We start from the raw sequence: 26,770 nt of genomic DNA, 5'->3' as shown, positions 1-26,770 counted from the left end.
GTCATACCATTTACATCACGAAAAGACAAAATGTTCAGATAAATTAAAGGAATAGTTCACCCAAAAATGAAAATTCTTACTTACCTCTAACTTACCTCTGTCTTTGACGTCACGGTGCCGCTTTATGTTTCAAATTGGCCCGCCTCCTTTTGATTGGTCGCCTGATTGAACCAATTATAACAGTATCTGACCTGAGAAGATGTTCAATAAGCAAAACTCCCATCTGCGCCTCCTGACCAATCAGCTCTCTGGAAACAGGGAGTCACCATTCCTTATGTTATGAATTTTGATCCGATAGCCTGAAGTTAAAGCCCCTACATGTAGAATTTGTATCTGATTCATCCTCCAATTAATTTTGATACCATAAACGTTTGTCAGTAGAAAAATGAGACCATCATGGAGAAAATTGGTTTAGTCTATGTGTTGCTTTCAATCATTCTCTGTGTCCCCGGGTACGAACCTACCATACTGACTTGTGGCAGATTATTATTCCTGATTTTGAATAATAAATATTGCATATGAATTTGTGCGATATGTTTGATACATACAATAAACAACGGTGTAGGCAAATTATGTAATGCAGATATCATCAAAAGGTGTTTACTGGCAGTAGAGTGGAGTATATTGTACAACTCCAGCATTTTTCTTTATTTATTTTTCTTCTTATTTGTTATTTAGTTTCTTATTTGTACAATTTTTACATAGGACTATATACTGTGCTCTTTTTTACTTGATACAGCCCTTCAAAAAATTAAGACACAACTATCTAGAATGAAGTTATTTGGTTCTTCTACCTAAATTGTTTTGGTATGTTGTTCAGTCCCATAAAAATCATTTCAATAACCTTGGATATTGGTAAGCCCATTTGGCTACTTTTGGAGAGGTTTTGAGTCACTTGACGAAAATAGAATAAAGCTTTTTTATAAGAAATATGTGTGGTATATATATATATATACTTCTAAAGACCAATAATGTCATTTTGTTACTGAGTGTCCCTTTGGAGTCTCAAATGGTCATTTGGAAATCTGCCTAGACAAATACTTATTTTTTGTTGTTTTGTCATCTACTTTGAACCTGGATTTGGTCAGGCAACTGTCTACACTAAAAAAAAATGTTTTTTCTTTCAGGCGAGAAAGAAATTTAAATTTACTCTGTGTTTGAGCTTGTGTTAATCTGTGTCAGTGGTACTTAGAGTAATTCTGACACTGGGAGAAGAAGCTCCAAAGGCTTATCTTTCAGGAATGAAACAAGATTATGCCTGTAGTCACAGGGGTTCAAATACAGTAACCATTTTATTTTGGGTATGTCATTTTCATCCTTGTCTAAAGAAAAAGGGGTGCTTTCCATTAAACATGAAACACACTGGAAGGAGAGGGACACATAATTTAAGTCAGATACAAATATAAAAGTACTGTACATCTTGTTTTACACTACTGTCAAGTGTCAAGGAGAGAGAGAGAGAGAGAGAGAGAGAGAGAGAGAGAGAGAGAGAGAGAGAACTGAAGTATGCTCGGTTATTGAGTGACATCACTCCAGTTCTCCTTTAAGAGAGCGAGGTGGAGACAGACAGAGGAGAGGAGGGGAAGGTACTGGAACACTGCAGCCACGCATCTGGACACTTCACATCTGGACTTACACTCAGGCGGAATGACTCTTCAGCCAACAAGGTATGTACGAGCTAGATTTGGTTTGTGTTTTACTCCGCTGTGTTTCACAATTCCTCTCTGCTGTGAAATCTAAAAGAAATTTGACATTATCGCTGATATTTTATTATCTCTCTTTAAACTTTAATAGTGAGTTGTTGATGCTTTTCATTTAATACTGAAAGTTTTGTGCTTTATAAACATTTTCTGTCAATGACAATGTACAGAGGTTTTGCAAAATGTGGAGACTTTCATGAAGAAAGCTGTCTAAAACATAAAATGGGCATGTAACTGAACAGAAACCGATTAACAGTATTGATTAAACACTGGTATAAGCAGTTGGTTAAGATTTCCTAAGTGACTCTGCTACACCGTTCTCAACGCTCTCACTGTTAAAAACCAATGAACACTAGCTACAACATTTTAGAAAACTGTTTTGTTTGTGCTATGTTCACATAAAAAAATAGAATGATACATGTGTTTTTAAATAACATTTATACTGAATATAGTGTTTCATATCTGAACACTGTTGTGGCCCCAAAATAATGTGAAGATATACTGAACTTAACCATAAATGCAAAAAATGTCAATGTTCATCTAGTTCATCTAAAGTTAAAGAAGTTTAAGAAATGTTTCTTTGTCAGGGCCAACTGAAAAAGTTAAGGAAATTAATCCTCATATATTTTCTTTGTTTTTATGTTTTGTTCCATTTGCCTCCCCATATCTCTCCACAGCTTCCCAGTCGACTTCACCACCACAGCTATACATGGAGACCAAAACAACACCAATGGCAGTGAGTGTCCTCACGCATATGCCTGGGATTGGCTGGAGACCATGCAACCTGTGTACATCCTAGCCATCAGTGTGCTTGGAATTCTGGGAAATGTGTTTGTCCTGTTGGTTTTCTGCCTCCACAAGAAGGCCTGCACAGTGGCTGAGATCTACTTGGGCAACCTGGCTGCTGCTGACCTTGTCCTGGTGTCCTGCTTGCCCTTCTGGGCTGTCAATGTAGCCAACAATTTCAACTGGCCCTTTGGTGTATTCATGTGCCGACTGGTCAGCTTGGGTATCAAGATGAACGTATACTGCAGCATCTACTTCCTGGTTCTGGTTAGCATAGATCGTTATGTGGCGTTGGTGCACACGATGTCCCATGGGAGAATGCGTAGGCCAAAGTATGCCAAACTGGCCTGTCTGCTGGTGTGGGGCTTTGGCCTGCTTCTGGGTGTTCCCACATTCATCTTCAGGGCCGTAGAGTACATCCCTGAGTACAAAGTTAGTGCTTGCTACCTTGACTACCCATCAAAGACCATCGGGCTGGTCTGTGATGGGATGTTGACCTTTCTCAGCTTCATCATCCCTGTTTCCATAATTTCCTACTGCACCATCAAGATTATTCAGGCTCTTAGGAAGCAGGCAGTGGAGAGGTTCAATGCCGAGAACACGGAGAGGAAGGCCACCCTTCTGGTGCTGGCGGTGCTCCTGGCCTTCCTGATCTGCTGGGTGCCCTTCCACCTGGTCACCTTCCTGGATGTGCTCCTGAGAGCTGGTTTCCTAAAAGGGTGCGACATCATCACGGCCCTGGAGATCTGCAACCAGATCTTCACCTACCTAGCCTTCTTCAACAGTGTACTCAACCCCATCCTCTACGTCATTGTCGGGAAGAACTTCCGGAAAAAAGTCAGGGAACTGTTTGAACAGTTGGCCATGAGGAGAAAATTGTCTGAGTCCACACGCTCACAACTGTCCTCTACACTCAAGACCTTGGCATGAACAATGAGTTTAGATGACTGTGCTGGACACTAATAGTCTTACCTTGCGATGATTTTAATTATTTAAATGCTAAGCTAAATTAAAGTCTACATTTAGAGAAGCTGTAATTTGTAGTAGGGGGACCAAATCACTTTCTCAGTTTGCACTGAATAATTTTGAAAAGGTAATCCTGACTTGTGCACAGCAAACACATTACAGTGAGACAGGAAAGACTGTTATGTCTCCCTTCTGCTATGAAACTCTAGCTTTAATTAACAATAGAAAACTTGACATTAATTGTAATGATATTCCTGGCTTGAACGATTGTCCTTTCTCCCGGGCCATGGTGTTGTGACAGATAGCTGTGGTTCTCTCTGATGTACAACAACATAACTCAATCAGCACAGCATGAATAATCACATATGACTTAGCATAACCCAACTGTAGACAACAACAACTAACCTGAGAACGACGTTTTACCCTACATAGAGTCATCACACTTTTATAACAATTACCCAGCATGCCACAAACTAACAGCTGGCCACATGGCAGCACCCTCCTTATAACCAAGAGCACTGCATAACTATCATGAATATAGTGCAAGTTAACTCTGCCTGGCTGGTTTGCTAATACTTATTTTCTGTCCAATAAATTCTGTAAATATAATTTACTTAACAATAATAATAATTTACCTCTTGGATTGTTGACAACTGGAAATGTAAATAGTACCATAAAGTATTTTTTGTTTTCCTTATAACATGACCTTCAAATAAAAAGCACACATTTTGTATGTCTTGCTGAATCTTTCTAGTGCATTTAAATGTTAAGTTGAGCACAAAAACTAGAACGGAAGAGAGTCCAGACAGCTCCTGGCTAAGTGTTTTCTGGTGTTTCTGACTCAGTGTCTGCATGGCTAAAAACAGGATTCTGTCAAAGTTTCCACTGGTGACACAAATTTTGTTCCATTGTGTGGGCTGTATAGACAACAGTTTTTTTATTATGCATTTTTCCCGCTTCAGCATTTATTTAACCAGATGTTGAGTCAGTGTGGACTGTGGGCAAGGGTACACCCCTAATTGTCCCCAAAATGAAGGCATGTCATGCCAAACAGGAAATCTTTGTTATGAGTAAGGCTTGATCGTTATGTGGGTGTAGAAAACTGTTGCGGAACAAAAAACATTCAGGCAGAGAAAGTTACCTCAAAGGGTAAAATCTACGCCAAAAAAGCAAAAAGTTACTCCTTGCTACATATTATGTTTTGTCTGCTGCCCTCTTCACCCTGTTTTTCACATCTGGAATAAACACTCTTCTTGCATTCAAAGGAGTGAGTTTGATCTGCTATGCAGTGCATTTTAAAGTTAATTGTCATTGTGTATGTGTGTGTGTGTGTGTGTGTGTGTGTGTGTGTGTGTGTGTGTGTATTCCTGTAAATGTGTAAGCCTGGAGTTTTGTACATCAGAGACAAGCCATCTGTTGCCATGACTCCTCTGTCTGATAACAGCATGCGCAGGCTGTGTACTCTCACTGATAACTACATTTGCCCATTCCATTCTCCTCTCACACTCCATTAAATCCATTATCCCCTTACACCTTGAACTCAAATCATGACATGATGAAAGTAGTGGTACATACATTGACCAGTGTTGACACAATTAAAAGGTTTTGTGTTGCATAGTTCTGAACACACACACACACACACACACACATCTCTCCCTCTCAAATCACTGTAACTGTGCGACGGCTCTCATTGTGATCTCAACTCATCAAGTGAGTGACTCATGGAGAGTGCTGCTAGAGCTGAGGATGTCTGCAACCACACAGACGCATGGGACTGGGTCTACACCATGCAGCCGGCCTACATGTCCATCATCTGCCTTCTGGGAGTGATCGGCAACTCCTTTGTGCTTTGCGTGTTCTGCCTCCAGAAGCGGCACAGCTCCGTGGCCGACATCTACCTGGGCAACCTGGCGGCCGCCGACCTCCTCATGGTTTCCTGCCTGCCGTTCTGGGTGGCGACCATCATCCACAAGTTCCACTGGAGATTCGGGGAGCCCATGTGCCAGCTGGTCAACATTGTCATCGGGATGAATTACTACTGCAGCGTGCTGTTCCTCACGCTGGTGAGCGTGGACAGGTACCTGGCCCTCACCAGACCGCTGTCCCAGAGACGGGAGAGACGGGCGGCCTGCCTGATCTGCCTGAGTATCTGGGTTGTCGGGGTCCTGCTCAGCCTCCCTGCCCTCCTCTTCCGCTCCGTCCAGTTCTTCCCGCACCTGGGGGTGGACGCGTGCTACATAGCCTACCCCCATGACGGCTGGAGGCTGCGCTACAACCTGACCGTCAGCGTGGTAGGCTTCCTCATCCCCGTTCCTGTTGTATCCTTCTGTAGTTACCACATCACCAAGGTCCTTCAGAGCAGCCAGGAGATGAGAAAGAGCAGCAGAGGGAGCGTGGAGAGGAAGGCGGCCTACCTGGTGCTTGTTGTCCTCGCTGTATTCGTTCTCTGCTGGCTGCCCTACCAGATTCTGATCTTCCTGGACACCCTGGATTATTACCAGGTCATTTCTGGATGCACATGGGCGTATGTGTTGGACATTGGCACTCAGTTAGCGACTTACCTTGGCTATAGCAACAGTGCATTGAATCCTTTCCTGTATGTGATTGTGGGGAAGCGCTTTAAGCAGCGAGCCAGTGAAGTGTTTGGTAGGAAATGGAAATGGAGGAAGTGTAGTCACACCAATGCCAATTTCAATTTAACCACTAAATACACAGACTGCACCAATGTTTGATGTAACCCTATGTGACTAAAAAGGACAGATAAGAATTACTGATTCTGAATATGAATATGCTGTCATGTCGTAGGCCATTATAGACGAGACCATCATACAGGCACTCAGTCACTCATTCCCTGTTGACTTTTAGAAGTGTTGTTGTGCTGCAAAAAGATTTAAAAATCCCATTGTTTGCATTTTGGACTGAGATCTCTGCCAAATAGTCCATTGTATTAAAATGAAAAAGAAATTATAGATGTAAAAGTATAAAATAAAAAAAAGTAAGAGTATGCAGCTTCATTGTTTCATTTGGCATAAATTACCTCCAGGGCTTAATTTGTCTAACATTTTACATTATGTATTATTCAAACTTGTCCACGATGTTGTATTTTAGGGTTTTGAACAGTATTTTCCTGTCAAAACTAATTCTAATTCTAGTTATGTTGTTCTTGCTAATAAAGCCAAGACTAGTTCCATTTAAATCATATTCATTTGGGAAGGAATCTCTCATGAGTGGTATTTGAGTCTTGTCTCTGTGGTTTCAAAGAAGTATGAATCATTATTTTGTGAACTTTTTTTTGAGAAATTGGACTGGAAAAAAGTGAAGTACATGAAGTATCTGGAATGGATTGTTAGGGTTAGGGTTAGGGTTAGGGTTAGGGTTAGGTTTATTTACCCAAATGTAAGCTAAGAAAGATATTTTAAGTGATGTCCACATTATGTATTAGCCAACCATTGTAATACTGATAAAATATTTGTTTATAGTAAAAAAAAAGTTATTGGCTTTAACTACTGCACTATTAATATGACGACAAAATGCCAGTTAGATATTCTGTGGAGAGGCAGCAAATAGGCAAGTGACACTTTGTTGAACATTTATTTTGCCACCTGATAGTTGAGTATAAACATTGGACTATCCATATGTAGTATTACCGAACTCCACTGCATCATAATGTTATCATAAGATAATAAAACAATGTATGAGGCTTATTTTGATAAGTTCAAAATGTCCTCATCGAGAATTATTCATAATCAAGATTATGAAGATGGAGTGTTTTTGGTTTGAGGAAATATAAATGTTTATAGAATGGATTGCAGTAAGCCACTTTCTGAGTGGGCGCCCTTCCCGCATGTCATGATGAAATCCTTAATTCAAGTGTGTTTCATTATTATCATTTTGACCATAAAAAGGCAAACCACATTTTCAATCTCTAAAGCTCTAACAGCAGATAAAAGATATTTTTAATCATATTGGTTGTTCATGTTATTTGGTTTTTTGCCACATTAGGTTTGTTATTGTTGTCATTTTAGCAAAAGTTTGGATGAAACTTAGAATAGATGTGCAAGATGAGAAATGAATTTACAATAGCCCTGAATCAGTTGTATTACTTATATAGTCAAACACTTGGCAATTTATTAACTGTGTTTTATAAACAGTATAATGTGTAATGTTAAAACATTTTACAGCAAAGAATGAATTACTGACTTATTATTGAATTATCTCAACATCAAGGCATAGTGATATCATGCCTGTTACATATAAAATGGCAAAAGGCTAGTTCATTCATGTCAGTTGGTTGGTTGCTACATACAGTATATGTACTGTAGGTAATTCAGTCCTATAATTTGCCCTTTGGTCCTAAAGGACTATATTTTGTTATACAATGTGTCCATGTAATAGTATCAGTATGACATAAAAAAATACTCTTTTCCTTTATTTCTTTTCCCCATTACATAAAGGGCAATATAAACATAGTTTGTCTCCAATACGTACAAGGAGCCAATTTTGACTCTTTCATAAACAAGTTGATATATTGAACTCCTTGAACCGAGGGTGTGGAGGAATGCACCTCAGTATACAAAACCATCCTCTCTGCTGTGGATCTTCCCTCTAACTCACTCTGTGCTCTTCCCAAAAGCTGTATGTACACGCCATTCCATAAATGTGTTTCATCATAAGCATTTCGACCATATAAAGGACATCTGTACAAAACATAAGGTAAGACGATTTCATGTGACTTACGTTTCATCCTGTTTACTTTTTTTGTATACAATGATGACTTCAAACACTGAAACAAATTCTAAACTGTATTTAGAAGATAATCAGTTTGACAAGAAATTAATATAGTGAGTTGATAAGCCATCTGATCACAGAAAATTATTTATGGATTCTACGTGAAAACTGTACAGGAAGATATATGGTGACATACAGTGTAACAATGAGCAAGGATTATTTGGCAAATATTTTGATTTGCTGTGCTACATTTTTGTTAAAGCAAAGGGTAATAAATCACCATTACAACATCACTTATTTACATGTAGTTCTTTTAAAGCTGCCTTCTTGTGGAAAGGATACATCAGATAATTGTATTTTTTATCAGCATATATTATTTTACTGTATATAAACTGGATTACATTCTGATGTTTCATTTTAATCTCTGCTCTGTTGTTAACTGATGCAGTAGTTCTCGATTTTTATAGCACAACAATATCACATTTTATGAGAACCTGTATTTTGAATCAGTTGAAGATCATTTCATTGATGTGTCAAGTATCATTTCCACTTTTTGTAGCCCATGGAGCCGGTGAAGCTTGTATCTGTGACCATGCTGTGGTCTGAAAACAGCAGTGCCTCTCTGCCTCCCAGCCCAGCTGAGTCTCCAGTCTCTGCAGACTGGGACCTCGTCAAAGCCATTATCCCCCCATACATCTTCACCGTATGCGCGTTAGGCCTGCTGGGTAACAGCTTCGTCCTGCTGGTGTTCCTAATCCATAAGGATTGTTTGACAGTGCCGGAGATCTACCTGGGCAACCTGGCGCTGGCTGACTTTATTCTCCTAAGCGGCCTCCCTTTCTGGGCAATGTACATCCGCAACCACTTCAGCTGGCCTTACGGAGAGGCCTTATGCAAAATGGTCAACTCCTTTATCATCGTCAATTTCTACACCAGCATCTACACCTTGGCCATGATTAGCATCGACCGCTACCTGGCACTTGTGAAGACCATGCAGGCCAGGTGGCTGAGACGGACGCGTCACGCCAAGGTGATCTGTTTCATCCTGTGGATATTTGGGCTTTTAATGAGCGTGCCAACCATGGTTCACAGAAAGGTAGAGTTCATCGAGGAACACGAGACATTGTCCTGCATACTGGATCACGACGGCTCATGGAAGCTGACCCACCAGATCCTGCTGAACGTGGTGGGCTTTGTGCTCCCTGTCCTGGTGATTGTTTGCTGCAGCGGAAACATAATCAGGGCTTTGACCGACAGAAAGGAGACTGTTCGTTTTCACCGGGCGAACGACACGAAGGCCACAGCTTTGGTGTACGCCGTGACAGTGCTGTTCCTGCTGTGCTGGGGCCCGTTCCAGCTCTTCACCTTCCTCGACACACTCTGTGATGTGATGGTGCTGGACGAGACGCTGTGGTTCCACACTCTGGATATCGGAGGACAGGTGTCAGTGTATCTGGCGTTTCTCAACAGCGCCCTGAACCCGGTGCTGTATGTGTTCTCCGGACAGTACTTCAGGAGGAAAGTTAGCGGCATCTACAGGGGGACTAGACATCGTCGCCGAGGATCAGACATGACCATGTATCAGCGTTCTGTCATATCAACTTACATCAACAGAACAGAACAAATCAAGCCTGTGGTCATTTTGAATGTAAAAGATCTGAACTATTTCTCATGATATTCCTAAAGCTGTGGACCGATTTTAATCTCTATACCTTTCAAGGCAAATGTGTTTAATGTGTTTTTTATAATCTATATGAAGTCATATTTCATCACTTTTGGATGTGACATAAGGCATGAGACTCAAATTATATGGCACTCTAAAACTCATACCCAAACAGTTACTTACTTTACATAGACAAAAAACATACAGTAATAACATGAAACAGCATTGTCAGATTGTGCTTGACTTTGTACTGTAAATATATGGAGATGGAAAAAGATTTTGTGTGTGTGTGTGTGTGTGTGTGTGCAGTCTTATTACATTTATATTACACTTTTATGGAAGGATATGCCTCGCCCCTCTCTGTGTATGTCTCACTCTGTGTATATATGTATCAGAATCTGTCTCACTCTGTGTATATATGTATCAGAATCTGTCTCACTCTGTGTATACAGTATATGTATGTGAGTCTGTATGCCTGTGCTGTTACATGGCCTTACTTACTGACTTGTGATCTTTTCATGCTGAACACACCAAAACAAAAACTATGCCATATATGAAATCCTATCTAATATGTTTCACCCTCCTGTTTTCTGAAATATACCAGAGTCAAACAAATAAATAATTGCCTGTTGTGTTTGACATGACATTTAGCCATTGATACTTCGAGTCCTGTTGAATCCACAAAGTAGTTTACATGCTACACGCTAACTTGAGAGAATGGCCACCCACACACAGTGTGTACATTTGCATGCATAATTATCTCTGGATGGTGACATGGTAATAAAATATTTACTCAGAGTCACAGTAGCCACACTGAGAGCCATGCCAGTTTCTCTTTACACTATCAACACTGTTGCTTAAAACTATTTCTGTGCATTAGCTGTGGAACAATTTGCGTTATCAGCCTCATTTAGCACCTGAAATAGCATAATAAACTACATTAGTCTTATCAGCAAAGGCATAAGACTGAATCTGTTGGATGCATTTTAATCAGCCGTCATGGAACATTTTTTCCTACCCCGGTTTTGGGGGGTCGAAATAGTTGCAAATGGGCCAAACAGAGCCAGGAGATGACTCATAAATGTTTAACAGTATTTACTAATTTTTAAGGAAATTTCTAGCATTCTTTTCATACTACAAGTACTCACATCCCAGGGTGGAAGTAATGAGTTTATTCATTCGCATTACTGTAATTGAATAGCTTTTTGTGTTCTTAAACTTTGAGTATTTTTGACGTCAGTAGTTATGACTGACCAAAGTTGAAATCGACTGAAGGATTGTTGTCTTTTCACAGTTGTGTTTGATTTGCATGAGGATTAGACAAATTAAGCCACTTGGTACATATGCTCTACCACGCAGGACTGGGGATATTATTCTGGACACAAGTTGTTATGATTGTACTTTTAGTTAAATGGACAATGTATGTTTGAGTTAAAAGGGAACAATGGTCATTTTGGGGGGAAATTAAACGTATTATTGAAGTAATATGTGTTAGACAGCATACTTAGACCCATACATTTTCACATAACCATCAATATTTCACATTAACACCAACATTTATAATCAAATCTCCCTCAGCTTGTCCATTGGGAATTATCACATTAGGATTTTCCATCAACAAAAGCTTTTTTCTCTCTCTCTCAATCACCAACACAACAGAAATATTACGTATTGTCACCGGTTGTCACTGACAGGCCCAAAGCTCTATTCTATTCTATTCTATTCTATTCTATACTGGTAAGAAAAAACATAAAATATTCATGTGTAACAAATCTGTCAGCCATTTGGTCTGGTAAGTGTCCTGGGTTGACATCCATTTCTATAGCTGGCAGTTCTCTAAATCTAATAACCTGAACCATCACAGGTAATTACCTGCTTTCTTTAGCCTAGTTAAACCTTGTTTACGTCTTTAATGTATAGCCTCTCCCATGTACTGTATCAGTTGAAGGGTGCTTACATTACAATATACCGTTTTATGTAAGGGCAATACCACAAACCAGAAGAAAATGACGTGATTGCATCTGAATGAGGGAAAATGGGGGAAGAATTATATTTTGATAATAGATTTTTTTTTTTTTTTTTTTTTAGTACAATTTTACTTAAGCTTTTTCACAGTGATTGCTACACTGGTTACTACTACTACTTACTACTACTAATACTACTACTCTTTTTGCCTATCAAACCTTCTTTAATAAAGGATTCAGTGGTATTTTTTAACAGCCAGTAAAGTGAATAAATATTTTGGCAGACCTATTTTCGGCCTCACCATGTCCTTTCTTCTTAATTAAAAAAAACCAAACCGTTGCATGGAAAGAGTTTCAGATGAAAATATGCCTGACTGCTGGTGAGCAGACATTGACCACCAGGCCCTTCTGTCCTCTCAGTGGAAACGGACCTCACTGTCACTTTAAGTTTAAATGTCAACAGACAGACAGACCGCATCACTTGGGCAATGTGGTGCCACTTACTAAGCTGTGTCTGCATCTGCTTTGTTTCAGAAGCGCTGTGCTTTGAGGCGGCTCTGCTACAGTTCAACCTAATGAAACACAGCTGAACTAACAGAGTGCTTCACTGTATCGCATTGTCTCAGGCAAGTCTGGGATCCCCCTTTCATTTTAACCTCTTATGAGAGTTAAAAAGAAAAAACAGTGAAATAGTGAAATGTGTCAGACACTAAACCCCCATCCGGTTGCTCTGGATAGGAATGTGATGTCCTTGCCTGCTAATACCACTGCTAACACTTTCCAACTTTAAAATGAGTTAACATATTAAGTTCATGAACACCAAACCAAAAATGCCAAAATCTCCTTCTTGTAACTTGTAACAAATGTTCAGCTACAATTTAATCTTTCGGTTGACCCTGTATTGACCGCACAGTATATTACGGAAATAAAGCGACAGCCAAAGCATTAGATGGCAGGATTGTTTATTGGCAGAGAATGAATGGGAAGTATTTGCATTGCAGAGTAGCCTCACGAACATCCTTTTTTGTCACTGTACCATGAATACAAATATGCCAGTTGAACACACAGCTTCCCTGTCACTCAGGTTGTCACTCTGGGTACATTCATCACCGAGTTAGGATGGACTTACAGGCGTCCCTCAACCAAACCAAGGCCAATATATCTTATTCCTGTGCAGCGGACACTTGGGTGGAACAGCACATGTATCCAGCCGCCTATTCTGTCTTCTTCATCGTGGGTTTGCCAGCGAACTGCCTGTCTCTGTATGTGGCCTGGGTGCTGATGAGGAAAGGGAACAACCTGGCCGTGTACCTGGTCAACCTGTCCATCTCTGACCTGCTCTACATCATCTCCCTGCCTGTGTGGATCGAGCTGTCCCTGCGCCGGCCCGTAGGGGACGTTCTCTGCAGCTTAGTGGCCGTGATCATGTACAACAGCTTTTACGTCGGCTCCGGCCTGCTTTGCTGCATCTCGGTCGATCGCTACCTAGCGGTGGTCTACCCTCTCCACTTCCACACGGTCCGAGAGGTGCGGACATCAGTGGTCGTGAGCGCTGTGGTGTGGTGTGTGGAGATAGCCATCCACATTCTCTTTCTTGACCACACAGGGGTGCTGCAAGCTTTCTCCTCAAGATACATGTGTGAGGAGAGGATGCCCATGACCCAGGCGGACGCCGACCTGGCCCTCACACGGGTCATTCTGGGCTTCTTGGTCCCTGTGCTCATTATGATCTTCTGCTTCCGTCAGATCATGCGGTCGCTCCGAGAAAGCGCCTCCATCCTGGCTGAGGAGCGCAGGAAAGTGGGGCTGCTCTTGGCACTCCTCCTTCTCACCTACGTGGCGGCCTTCGTCCCCTACCAGACCGTCATGCTGCTCAGGGCCACGCAGGAGCCGTCGGGCGGCTGCATCTGGGCCAAGAGGCTCAGAAATCCATACATGGTCACGGTGGCTACCACCACGCTCAACAGTGTGTTGGATCCTATCATATACTGTTTAATCAGCCAGAGCGCTCGGACAGAGATGAAGAAAGCTCTGGACAAAGTAAGGGGGGTTTTTAGGCAGAGAATGTGTCTAAAGAGCTCTCATGGAGTTAATTCAGTTGCCTAAGAGCTACATTACTGTGTTTTTGTTTGTTTTTTTAAACTATTGAATCCAAAAACATGATTTGAACATGCAATGCTAATACTTGGGTGAGTACTGAATGTTCATATACTGTTATGTTTTTTTTGCTGACAGTCCTCATGTTTTTTGTGACTCTGTGTTGATGTTTTATTGGATAAATCATCTCAATTACATTACTGTACAATTTTTGAATGTACTGCAAACAAATCACAGTAACACAGCATCTCATTCTCTTCAAATATTGTGGCTAATATACAAAATAAAAAAAATATGACATATCTATCTATTGGTGGATTATTTTACTTGAATAACAGAAAATGAAAATTACAAGTTCTTCCTTCTGTGTTGTCTTTGTTGGTGAATAATTGCACTACAAGCACATAAATTCAGCCATAACAACCAAGGTTATCATGTGCTCCACTATGGAAACAGTTAGTCAAGCAGGTATGTATTCCTTTATCACAAGACAGACAATAATGTCAACATCAGCTTTACTTGACCCTGTGTCTGTATTGACACACCAAAAATAAAGACTAGCAGTTCTCATATAGACTCAGTGGCCTAATTAAATCTGCCTTGTGGTTCACTGACACCGGTAGTTTGTTCTGTCATGGCCTGTCACCTACTAAGTGACCAACGGCTGCATGGTAGTCAGGGACGAGGAGGAGGCAGCGGCTGTCTCTTCCTGTTTCTTTAAGCTGGTTGAGCAAGCAACGCAAGACGAGCCAACTGATTGAATCTGCTCTGCATCTTGATTTTTACATTTTTAATAACAGGCATGAATTTTACGTGCGGAATTTGGAATTTGGATTAGCAGAACACAACTGAATAAAGTGTGAGTACAGCCTCATTTTGGAGATTTTTTCCTGAAATGTGCTTTATTCTTTTTGATGATATTCTGTAGATAACACTTGGAACAAATCACTAATATTTTACCTTTCTTGTCTCAACTTATTTTAAAGATCTGTATTCTTTCATTCCTTTGTTTCTTTACAAGGTGTGTGTGCACGTGAACGCCACATCTGTTATGGAAAACGTCAGCCTTGCCACCAATCAGTCGGGGTGTTTCCTGTATGAGGGAGTAGAGACGAGGAGGCCATTTCTATTCTTCTACCTGGCTATCATCATCATAGCCATCCCCTCCAACTCCTTCTCCCTGTATGTGTCCTGGCAGCACATCAGACAGAGGAACGAGCTCGGTGTGTATCTATTCAACCTGGCCCTCAGTGACCTGACTTTCACAGTTGGCCTCTCTCTGTGGCTGGACTTCCTCTGGCAGGGTGCTTGGGTCCACGGAGGCTTTGCGTGTTTGCTGTCTGTCTACTTTCTCTTCACTAACTTTTACACTAGTGACGCCCTCCTCTGCTGCATTGCCATTGACCGGTACCTGGCAGTGGTTCACCCGCTAAAGTACACGTTCTTGAGGAAACTTGGCACTGCAGCGGCCGTCAGCGTTGCCATTTGGGTCCTGGTGGTCTGCTTCAACGCTGCCACCATCACCTGGGAGGACTCCTACAATGAATACAACATGGTGTCCGTGTGCTTTGATATCTTCCCATTGTCAGAGAATTTGGCTCGGGTGAACGCGGTGCGTTTCATCCTGGGGTTTGTCGTCCCGGTTCTGTTGGTGGTCTACTCCAGCTGGGGGATCTGTGAAGCGGTGAGGTCCAACCGGGCCACGGAGGAAGAGGAGCGTAAGCGGGTCTCGAGGCTGCTGGGGACGGTCCTGCTCTGCCTGGGGCTCTGCTTCGGACCCATCCACGTCATGATGCTCCTCCGCTCGCTGGTGGATGACTGCGGGAGCGCCGCATGGCTCCTCTATCCCTACAAGATCAGTTTAGCAATCTCAAGCCTCAACTGCCTTGTAGACCCGCTCCTTTACTGCTTCATCACTAGAACAGGCAAGGCGAATGTCACACAGGTTGTTCTCTTCATGCAGGGAAGGAAGGCGGACAAAGGTCAAGGCATGGTGTAGTAGGATAAATATAGAACACAAGCCTCCAAAATGCATTGAAAATGATGTTTTGCTTTGCAAGGACATCACCACTATTAAATAACATTATTAACATGAGCATATACACCTCTATCATGAGTCATGGAAAGTAACTGTCCCAGGGAAGTGTATTTGTCATACAATCTTCTAAGGTTTTTTCTTAGTGACCTCGTCAACAAACTTTGATTGTAATACATATAGGAACAACTTAGGACATATTTTATGTTTACATTTTCCTTGCACAATGGAACTACGATGATTTTATTGTATTAAACTGTCTCTAGCCAGGCCCAAGCAAAAAAAAAAAGTAAAGTATTTGAGGGGATTATCAACAGTGGTGGGAAGAGTACTAGAATGCCCTACTCAAGTATTGTTACTTTGCTGATATTTTACTTATGTAGAAGTCAAAGTACTGGTGTAAAAATCTACTTTAGTAAAAGCAAAAAGTAGCTAATTTAAAATGTGCTCAGAGTAAAAGTTACTGAGTTCGTTTTTAGACAGTGTTAGATGTGATCATTTCCATGCAGGAGGACAGAGTTCGAACTAGATTCCTTTAATTGGAAAATTTGGAAATTACCAAATAAAGTGCACAAAGAAAGTAAAGCCAGATTACTCTTCTCTTCTTTGCTGAATGGCTCCACAATTTGTCAATGTTCGACGGTCCAGTTTCTGATGCTTATGGAGATATTCTGTAATGGATGTGATTTAAAATGTAGCTAAGTACAATATTTCAGTAAAAACATACTTAAGTAAGTAAAAGTAAAATTACTGACTTAAAAAAATACTCAAAAAAGTACAAGTACACAAAAAAGCTAATCAATTACAGCAACTTGAGTAAATGTAATTAGTTACTTCCACCCTTGATTGTCAATGACTATTTGACCCATGTCTTCATTTGAGTTTAGGAAGAGTAATTTTGGTTTGTTGACAAAACCCATGCCTCTTGTCATTGGACAGTATGATGACACATTTGACTGTGGTTTCACTTCAGCTTTTTTGTCAGACTGCTTTGTATTTTTGCACAGACTGTTAAGTAAATAACAGACACGCAAGGGTATTATTTGCATTTCCACAGTAGATCAAGATTAAGTCTCGTCTCATGACAAAACACTATAAATCCACTTTGGAAAATAAAAAAATAAAAATCTAATGTTCATTACTCACCACCAAAAAATACAAATTAGTTACATCATTTAAAATGCTATGAATGTGTAAGTTAAGGGCTCAAGAAATATAATAATTTCAATAATATTGGATATTCATCTTGGAATGAAACTGTTCTGCATGCTCAAGCACATGTTTGCTGTTATGAAAATATCATTTCAAAGTATTATTTCACACAGTAGCAAACTGCTCATGCATTAACATTTTGCATTTTTCTGCATTTTTCTTTCGTTAAAATTAAAATATGTTTTTCTGACAGTTACGTGAAGTAGGCTTACTATTCTTTCAAAGGGAAAAGAAAATCCAATAAAATAATGAGTCAATAAGTAGCCACTTTTCTTTATATAATATTTTATATTATACATTTTTATAATGCTTTTCACAGTTGCTGTAAGTTGTAACAAGGCTTGACTGCACCATTACAAACCTGGATATCTGAAGCTCTCTAGTGGACAGTTACAGAAGTGCAGAAAGCTGTTGGTCTATTTCACAAAACCAGACTACCTCATAAGGTTTACACTCCTAGTATTTGATTATATCTGATATAAATGTTTGTTCTTCAGTATAACATTCTAGTGATTAGCAACATTTGAAAAATACATAGCACTTCAGAAATTGTTTGAATACATAATAACAGAGCAGTGTTGGCCTATTTTTGTAAATTGTACTAGATTATCTTTGTCATTATCATTACATTGTACTGGATTATCTGTTACTTACAATAATACATGTATGCCATCAATATTGTCCTCTATTATCTCTGTTAACAGCAACATGGCACCATTCCCAGTACCTAAAAGGTGGTTAATGGTATGTGTACAAACTTGCACAAAAAAACAGGAATACACTCACAGACACACACAAAAACAGACGCACGCAAACACACACTCCTCACACACACATATACACACTCACACACACACACACACACACACACACAGTTTTGTCTCATCGGCATTCTCTAACACCATCCAGACTATCCATGTGATGCCTTGAAATATATTATCTCCTTCCTGAAGGATGAATAAAAACAGATAAGAGAAGCAAAAGACTGCCATCATCACACACGGTCATATTCAATTAAGATGTTTCATATATTCAAATCGCCCAATGTACACTTGATCTTGATTTATTTTGACAGATACTTGAACAGCTTCAGAAGTGGGCAAACTTGCAAGACTTGCATCTCGTGTTTTCTCAGGTATTCAGAATGTATTATGATACTGATTTTGCCCTGATCTCTACGTAAGGAGAGAAAGAGGCACGGGCGGAGAGGAGGACATGTGCTGCTCCATGTGAGTCTTTGTCCTGCCTCCCTCTTCCATCCATCCATCCATGTCAGATAATGCGCTACAGCGAACGCTGTATAACCTGCGTCAGCAGAACTGGAGGCTATAGAGCCCACCTGAATGCTCATCTTCTCACCTTACTCTGTCCTTGACTGTGTGAAAGACAGCTTTCTTTATATGTAAAGTAAATGTGCAGCTAGAGATGGAGATAACTGAAGATCAATAGGTCTCCTGTCTATACATCCCAGCGTCTACCTGAGTGCTGGCAGAGTTTCAGCGGTGGCACGTGTGAGAAAGTCTGCTCCTACCCAGGAATGATGAATGAATAGGACTGTTATCTGCACAGATGATCAGACTGTTTCCAGCTGCTGTATACCACATAGATTATACATAACAGTTTTTTGGAATAAAAGGGCAAAGATTAAATGTGGTTCAGAGTGATTTAAAAAAATTACTGGGTGTTGTTAGAAAACTATATGTTCTATTCATGTAGTTAAAGTCATTTGCAAAAACAGATAAACGCTATTCCTGAAAAAAACATTAACGACTGCTATATATAATGCTTTGCATAACATACTTTCTGAATCCAAAATCCATTTTGCCGCAAAAACCAATATCACCTATTGACAGTGTATTACTAGTTTGTTTGATTGAAATTACCTAGAAAAAAAAAAACATGATTTATAGAAATGAATACAAATGGAGTTATATGTTTTTGCAAATGAACTCCATGAACTTGGATGGTGCTTCTGGATTTTTTTATTCCGACCAAAGTTATTATTTCTGTTCATGTACTTGTTTCATTTTCAGGGTGCTGCTCATGCGACGAGTCTTTTGAAACCCTTTGGTTTGAAGTAAACGGGGCTTCAATCAGGTGGCACAGCGACATTTGGCCCGATCCGAGCCCTGGCAGCTGTGACCAGCGCTGGCTGCTGGCAGGCTGGCAGGCTGGCAGGCTGGCAGGCTGGCAGGCTGGCAGGCTGGCAGGCTGGCTGGCTGTGGGAACAGTCTCAGGCAGTCAGGATACTGTACACAAACACGTGCCGCTGAGAAAATCTGATCCAAATACACACACGTGCTAAAAATGGAAACAGATGGACAAATATAGCAGTTTAGTGAGTAGTGTGGTAATAGCATTACGTAAGCTTTCTCTAATGTAAATTAAGAATAGAATGAGAAGAGTTTCACTTTAGTTTTAATAAACCAAGCTGTCAGTATGGAGTCCTTTATTTACTTTGGTTTAATGCCTTCACTCAATTTAGGAATTGCATTCAGCAATTTGCTCCAACCATAAAATTGATTTACTACATTGAACATAGAGCAGCAATAGTGCAGTAATATTTCCTTCCTCACTTACTCATTAGTCTGAAATCACTTTCCTTTCTGCTCCTTCACGCCTTTTTGTCTCCCATGTAAATTATTAATTATGTTAACGGATTTATGGAGTCAGCCTTTGAAGATGTCTTTTTCCCCAAAACATCTCTCCCCAACTATCTCCCCGTCTGTCCCCAAAAAAACATCTCTCTCTCTCTCTCTCTCTCTCTCTCTGTAACTGTGTGTGTGTGTGTGTGTGTGTGCCTTATAGATTGGAGGAGCACTAACTTGTTTCTTTCTCACCTGCCAGAAGTGCTTTTAGCACAGTCTGACTCAGCGATAATGACAGTTATCTTTGTCATAGAGGAAGAGAGGAAGCTCCTTGTTTCACTGCGACTCCCTCCTGGGAATCTGAATTTCTAATGCACTGTCGGCTGTTTGTGCAACAAAATGTTTCTGTGACAAATACAATGTTAAGTAATCTATGACCTTTATCGACCTCTATAGGCGGTCAGTAGGAAGTGCGACATTATTGGACGTTCTTCTCCTCAACACAAACTCTGAAACGAGGATTGCGTGTTGTGGACACAAATTATGTGAAGATTACTTTCCTCCACCACAAATTGGATTATATGACAATACCAATACCATAACTGCATGCGCTGCACTTTTTTTGTTAAAACACACACACACACACACACACACACACAGACACACACACACACACACACACACACACACACACTCCAGTCAGGGTATAGTGGCCTATTCCACTTCTAGTGCAATTTTGCCACTTGTCTTTAAGCTCATTTGCCACTGCATCAGTAGCTGAGAGAGAAGTAAAAATAAAAAATGAAAAATAAGCAAAGCTACTCAAGTGGGGCAAAAAGACAAACAAAAAAAAAGTGGCGTTTCATGCAAACTTTGCTCAGCCCCAACTTGAAGGTAATGTATAGAAAGGTTGGATTAAACTCCAACCAATTAAACCATCACAGATTTTTGAGCAGACCCGCCCCTCCGCTTATTGTTCTCATGCACTGTTGGTACTTTCCAACACATCTTTAACAAAACTGTCTTCTTCTTAGTTCTCAACCCATCTGTTCTCTGTCTAAACTTCAAACCCGACTCCTGGTCTGATCTAAAACCGTCTATGTGGTGCTTCAAGTTCACGTGATGCAGTGAGATGTCAGTTTCTCTTGAGCGGTTCAGATGACATCACATTACACCTCTCTTCTCCTGTCTTTCTTTTCAGCGTCCCGGCTGCCAGACGTGGTGACAGGCAGCTTTCACATCTCTCTCCTCTCCTGGAGTTTGATGCCAACCGTGCTGGGCTTCTCCCGGCTACCGTCTGACACTCCCTCTAACCTTTCCTCTTCATCATCCTCCCTGTCGCTCTCAGCACTTTCACACCTCTCCCTTCCTCCCGTTCTCTCTCGTTCCGGCCGCAACCTTTGAAATCTTGAATGTGGGGAAATTATAATCATCAGAAGCCTGCCAATTTGAGTCAGGCTTGTTATCTGTTGGGGAGGGGAGGGTAACAGCTTTTGGCATATTGCAGTCACTGTCTGAGCTTCACTTTGCCAGACACGTGCATGACCAGCTTGATTAACGTTAATACATGATCAATAGGAGATTCTGTCTGTCTCCAATTTCAATGTTTCTACAGGTACAAAAAAAGAAAATCATGGTCCAAGTCACAGTTGTTTTCTTTCCTTCGAGTTATATCTTGCAGACACCATTGTTACAAACTGGCTCAGGCTTGTAGCTATATAAGAGAGACCATACACGACATCCAAGACTCGACTAAAGGTTTATTTAAAGTAGAATTACCAAACTAAACATCACAATATAGTTATGGGATGTGTAAGTCAGTGTGGTATCTGTAGTGTAGAGCATGTACAGATAGGTGTAGAGTAAGGTGTGGAGGTGTTCGCCAAAGACAGACAGACAGAAAAAAAAATCTATGGCAAATAGGGGGGGGGGGGGGGGGGGGGGGTCGTCACACCATGAACATGAAAACCCAGTTAACAGGTATGGGTGAATTACATGTGTCAGCATCATAATATTATGACAGTTCCCTTAGCAACGGCATTGCAACTTATCAGAGCTGGAAGAGACTCTGGACATTCTGCTGTTGCCAAGAGCGGAGAATATTCTTAGAATTGGCTTGGAGATGTTTCTACATTGCTGCATTACTTTATTTCCACTTTGGAGAAATTGATATTTTTTCTAAGCACATCTCGATTTTACACAAGAAAGGAGGGAACAATCAGAGCAGGTGTAACTGGACCAAAAGCCACATTTATTTAACCTACACAAAGATGGGAGAATCCCTAGTATCAGAAGGCCTTTATAACCTATTGAACATGTACTTTTGACCCTCTGAAGTGGCAGTTATCATCGGCGATAACAAACAGCCTATTCTCATATGTAATTTGATATTTTTTCTGTTATATAAAAAGAGTTTTGGAGTTTGTGCTCAAAAAAACGATACCATGCATTAGGGGTAAACAGCTTTTTAGGTGGTAAACAAAGGCAAAATTCAATTTATAGCAGACTCCAAAGGGTTTTAAGTAATGGTAATGAATTTAATACTTTTATTTGAGTATAATTTTGAACAGAGGACTTTTACCAGCATGCTCCTCTATCACAGTAATTCCGCTTTTACATGAATCTCGCTCGGCAGAATCTGGGAGTGTTCTCTTACTGAGATCGTTTTTACTTAAGTGAAGGATTTGTGCACTTGGTCAGATTAGGATGTGTGCATGCGGCGTGCTTTTTAGGTGAGACGCTCGAGTCTGTGCTCAGTCATACACACTCCAAAGGACTCTTAATAATTCTGCGGCCTCCCTCAGGGTAATTTGCACAGCTCTCTAATGGAGGGGGAGCTGTGAAGCAACACCGCTCCAGAGACTCAGCATGACCAGCATTGATCCACTGCTGTTTGGCATCAATTAAGGTTCCCTCAACTGTCAGTACAACAGAGGAAAAACCGGAGCTCAAAGAGATGCCTTTTGATTCATAATGGAATCGGGGAAGTTTTACCCAAGTCCAAAAAAGTCCAGTGAAATTAAATTCAGGATGATAACTGTTGAAGAATTCAGGTATAGTTTGGTTCGTTTACTCCCTTTCTTGTGAAAATGTCAAATCAAATTTTATTTTGACATTTTATGAAGGAGAGAGAGAGAATTTTATTCCTCAGAGTGTTTCTTTTCTTTTTAAAAGCAGTTGGAAAGTTGATTGGTACGAGGCAGTAGAGAGGAGATCAGGCCAACATTTTGCAATTTAAGGTGAGGTTTGGGTCTTAGCCACTATACAAGTAATGCCCAAATTAAACATAAGCTATCAGATGATAATAATATGACATCATTATATAGCATCATGAGGATGAGCAGTCATTGTTAAGAGCTGTAAAAATGATGGATCACAGGTGATGTTCACCCAGCCATCGAGGTCAAACTCTTCCACATGCTCCCACACACCTCCCACTGTGGTGTGTCATGTGAAAGCGGACCTTTGGGTGCAGCTGGGACCCTTCAAAGTCTTCCTCCAGTCCTCCTCCACCCCCCACCCCCCTGCCCCCCTGCCCCCCTGCTGGTCAGAGGCAGAGAAACAGCTGACAGGTGTGAGGTTCAACACTAAGCACACAGCACGGGGAGGAAGCAGATACAGTAAGAAATACAGATCAGGCAGACCTTCGAGAGAGCTTTGGTTTAGATGGAGGCAATTAGACAGGTAGGATGGCTGCAGGAAGATAAATGGGGAGGTATGGGAGCACGTAATCAATCAGGGAGACAGGTAGACAGATAAACGGTGAGGGAGGCGGGCCTGTCAGGTGAGCAGGAGATATTTAGGCAGATGCAGATGCAGTCTGCAAAGTGACCACATACAGATACAGGCTGTATCATGTTGTTTTCACAAAGTGATCTGATGCCTCCTAAGTAACAAATTGCAATTGCTCTTACTGATATTGAGTTGCTGTTTGTGGTACTTGTACATTTTGAGTATTTATTGAGTCAGTAATTTATTGAGTAAGTATATTTATACTTTCCTACATGCATAAATTGTATATGCTCTCCATAAGCACTGCATTGGAAACTGACAAATCATAAATTGCATCAAATGTTATGTTAACTCATCCATGATAGTCGTTTAGTTAACATTAGCCCGAAAGCAACTCATCCACCTATATTATTGGTTTGTCTTTTTCTTGTGTTGTCTATCTAGTTTGCCCTTGCTGGCTAGTTGGAAAGCTCGTAACAAATATTATAATGACATAAATTTCAGAATCTTCCCCTCCCATGCTACACAGTGTCATCATGCTTGTCAGCAGATAGACTTTTCCCTGAGCTGGAACACCTACCCGCTCCTGTGCTATATTGATGACATTGATTGCGAGTCAGAAGACGCAAGTAAACAGACTAATGGAAAACCCACATGTAGTAAATCAAGTGTGAACGCGTGGGGAACTGTCAGGGTGGAATCCTGTGGTACAGAGCCATTATGCGCCATGAGTGGAGGAGGCACAGAGATAAAGACAGAGGGGAAGCGAGATAGTGAGAGAGAGAGTAAGAGAGAGGAGGGGGTGCGGCAGGTTGAGGTCACTTCCACCTTGAAGGGAGCCCCCCCCTCACCCCCCCACACCTCCCACACCCGTTCTGTATGCAATTTATAGCTCTCCCCATACTGACCTGCCCCCCTGATTAATTTCATTTGTGGCGCTGTCAGCTGCATTTTTATTTTTTTTCACTGGGTGCCACACACACTTTGACACACGTGACTGTGGCTCCCAGCTAGACACACAGATAAAGCCCTAGGTCTCCATGCCACCGCAGCATCCTGCAACACGCTAGCAGTCAGTTACATAACAATGAATTCTGTTGTTTTATTTGCCAGAAGCTGCATTAAGGCAAACACACTGTGATAATGTATATTTTAAAAATTGGTATGGATATAAGATTTTGAGAGAGGGGGAAAAAGGAAAAGGGAGAAAAATCTACAGAGGAGCAGTGCATGCTTGAGATATTATTTCATATTTGAACATATTCAGTGCGGTGAGAGTATTGCAGTGTGCAGACTTTGATAGTGCATTGATAGTGTGAATGTAACTGTAAATTAATTTATAGCATTTGATCATTAAATATAGTATTATACAGTAGTGTTTATGCATAATGAAGCATGCAACACTTTGTGGTGATGTATGGATAATGTAATTAAAGTACTTATTGTGTTGTACAGTGTTTCTACCACTTTTCACACTGTTGAGCTTGTTTTACCAGAAACTCAAATTATTTGCATGATGTTTGGCAGTCAAATTTGACCATTTCCCATGAGAGAAAACCCAATAACTATGGCTTTAATTCTGTTAATAATTTTGAAGCAATGGATGCAATGGGATTTCAAGCAACATATGCTATTGGTGTTATTGATATACAGTGCAGTACCGCAATAGCCAAGTTATACAATCACAACTGTTTCATTCCTTTTCTAATATTTATTACTGGAAAAAGGCACTCACTACATTTGATGTGATCTTTTCACAAAATAAACTGTAAACAACAAATAGTCTGAGCAAGATCAACTTGTCACTGATGATGGTCATGGATAGGTTAATGTGATTCATATCAGAAAGACAGGTTACGAGTACAACCAATATCTATGTTATTCACCATTAGAAATGCATGCATTGCAAGCCAATGATACATTTTCTAATTTTGTAAAATTACAAGTAGGCATTGGACAGCAATATCAGTACCTGTTTTCATAGTGCGGATGATACAAAGTAGTTTTAAAAAAATGTCCAAAATGTCACAAGTTTTAGAAAATTAGCAAACACCTCAGTGAGTAAAGCTTTACGAAGCATAGAAAAACAAAATTCAATGTGAAGAGACTGAGATCTTTTACCCTCTACGAGGAAAATTCCTGATATTAGTCAATACCTCAGGACTGTGTTTAGGGAAAAGAAATACGAAAAACATGGCATGACATATTCACTTCATATTTTGCTTTACAGCTGAATGAAAAATTCAGTTGAAGTGCAGGGTCAATATAAAAAAAGGAATAAACACAGATGCAAACATGCTTGATGAATACAAATCAACAGCATCACATTCATTAATTAAAGAGTCAATCATTTACAAAATAAAATGCTCAATAATGTTCACAATCTCAAAACCAAAGATGATAAACCGTGGTTCTTTCAGGTGGAATCCAGCCCTTAAAAATCATATTGTGTTGATTCAGATTTAAGAAAATGGTGGCAAATCATAACTGAAATAAATGGTTTTTTTCCCCTCTCCTATAGTTTTAGTGAGCAGTAGAAAGTATAAATGAAAGCAGTACTTTTCATTTAATTGAAACACCAAGAGACATTAGTTCAGCTATAACTCCAAGCCTTCAAGTTAGTACGTGTCAATAAATTGCAATGGAGCCGCAGTTTTGTGTTTTAATAACCATGCACAGTCAACGTGAATAGTTTGTTCCTTTTGAGCTCTTAGCATACAGAGATTTATATCCTAAGGCTATATTTTCAAAGTCGCATACCATGTAGGAATAATTGTACATGTCAGTTGGGTAAATGCTCACACTGTCTATTGATCCAGCAGAAACACAACTTCCTGACCTCCATTCATTAAACGCTGGAGTCTGTAGCAGTCTGCTCAGCTAAAAATAGCCGCCACAGTATGAGATGACAAAGCGCAGATCGATATTGTTTCTGAAGACGGATGGCATGACACTGGGTCTCTGGATCTCCTGCCCACATTGTTAAAAAAAGAAGATATTCGACATTGTCAGGCAGTCTTTGCTTTTTTCTTTTCCGTCTTAAATAAGAGCTGTTAGAGGCAAAAGAAGAGGGTGTTGGCAGGAGAGTTGTCCTTGGAGAAACAAAGATCTTTTTATAAGTAGCCTATTGTACAGTATCATCCAAGAATTGAGGTATTTAACCATAGCCTCTTCTATCTCTTCCCTTTCTTTAATTTTTGGCAACGCATTTTCTTCCCATGGCTATGGCACAGTGACTGAATTTCCTCAGAGCAGTCCCAAATCTAGGCATAGGAAACAGAAAGGCACATTTCTTGACA

At 40.5% G+C, this 26,770-nt stretch overlaps 4 protein-coding genes and 1 pseudogene across 4 annotated transcripts; all 5 read left to right on the top strand.

The window, feature by feature from the left end:
• The first annotated feature begins 1,587 nt into the window (after positions 1 to 1,587).
• Positions 1,588 to 4,646, top strand: LOC139913291 (B2 bradykinin receptor-like). The gene is made up of 2 exons (XM_071901261.2): positions 1,588 to 1,667; positions 2,378 to 4,646. Exons 1-2 carry the CDS (start codon positions 1,648 to 1,650, stop codon positions 3,414 to 3,416), a joined length of 1,059 nt encoding a protein of 352 aa, XP_071757362.1. The 5' UTR covers positions 1,588 to 1,647; the 3' UTR covers positions 3,417 to 4,646.
• Positions 4,647 to 5,173: 527 nt separating this feature from the next.
• LOC139913301 (B2 bradykinin receptor pseudogene) lies at positions 5,174 to 6,184 on the top strand (annotated as a pseudogene).
• A 2,558-nt stretch (positions 6,185 to 8,742) lies between these two features.
• Positions 8,743 to 9,855, top strand: bdkrb1 (bradykinin receptor B1). The gene has a single exon (XM_071901252.1). The coding sequence runs from the start codon at positions 8,743 to 8,745 to the stop codon at positions 9,853 to 9,855; it is 1,113 nt and encodes a 370-aa protein (XP_071757353.1).
• A 3,067-nt stretch (positions 9,856 to 12,922) lies between these two features.
• On the top strand, positions 12,923 to 14,144 carry LOC139913283 (G-protein coupled receptor 4-like). Its single transcript, XM_071901248.2, has one exon. It carries the CDS (start codon positions 12,927 to 12,929, stop codon positions 13,911 to 13,913), a length of 987 nt encoding a protein of 328 aa, XP_071757349.2. The 5' UTR covers positions 12,923 to 12,926; the 3' UTR covers positions 13,914 to 14,144.
• Positions 14,145 to 14,943: 799 nt separating this feature from the next.
• gpr65 (G protein-coupled receptor 65) lies at positions 14,944 to 15,903 on the top strand. Its single transcript, XM_071901251.2, has one exon. It carries the CDS (start codon positions 14,956 to 14,958, stop codon positions 15,901 to 15,903), a length of 948 nt encoding a protein of 315 aa, XP_071757352.2. The 5' UTR covers positions 14,944 to 14,955.
• The last annotated feature ends 10,867 nt before the right edge of the window (positions 15,904 to 26,770 follow it).

The sequence above is a fragment of the Centroberyx gerrardi genome, chromosome 17 (assembly GCF_048128805.1).
Source record: "Centroberyx gerrardi isolate f3 chromosome 17, fCenGer3.hap1.cur.20231027, whole genome shotgun sequence".
Lineage (NCBI taxonomy): Eukaryota > Metazoa > Chordata > Actinopteri > Beryciformes > Berycidae > Centroberyx > Centroberyx gerrardi.
The sequence above is the reverse complement of the archived record's forward strand: the minus strand, read 5'-3'. Positions and strand labels throughout refer to the sequence as shown.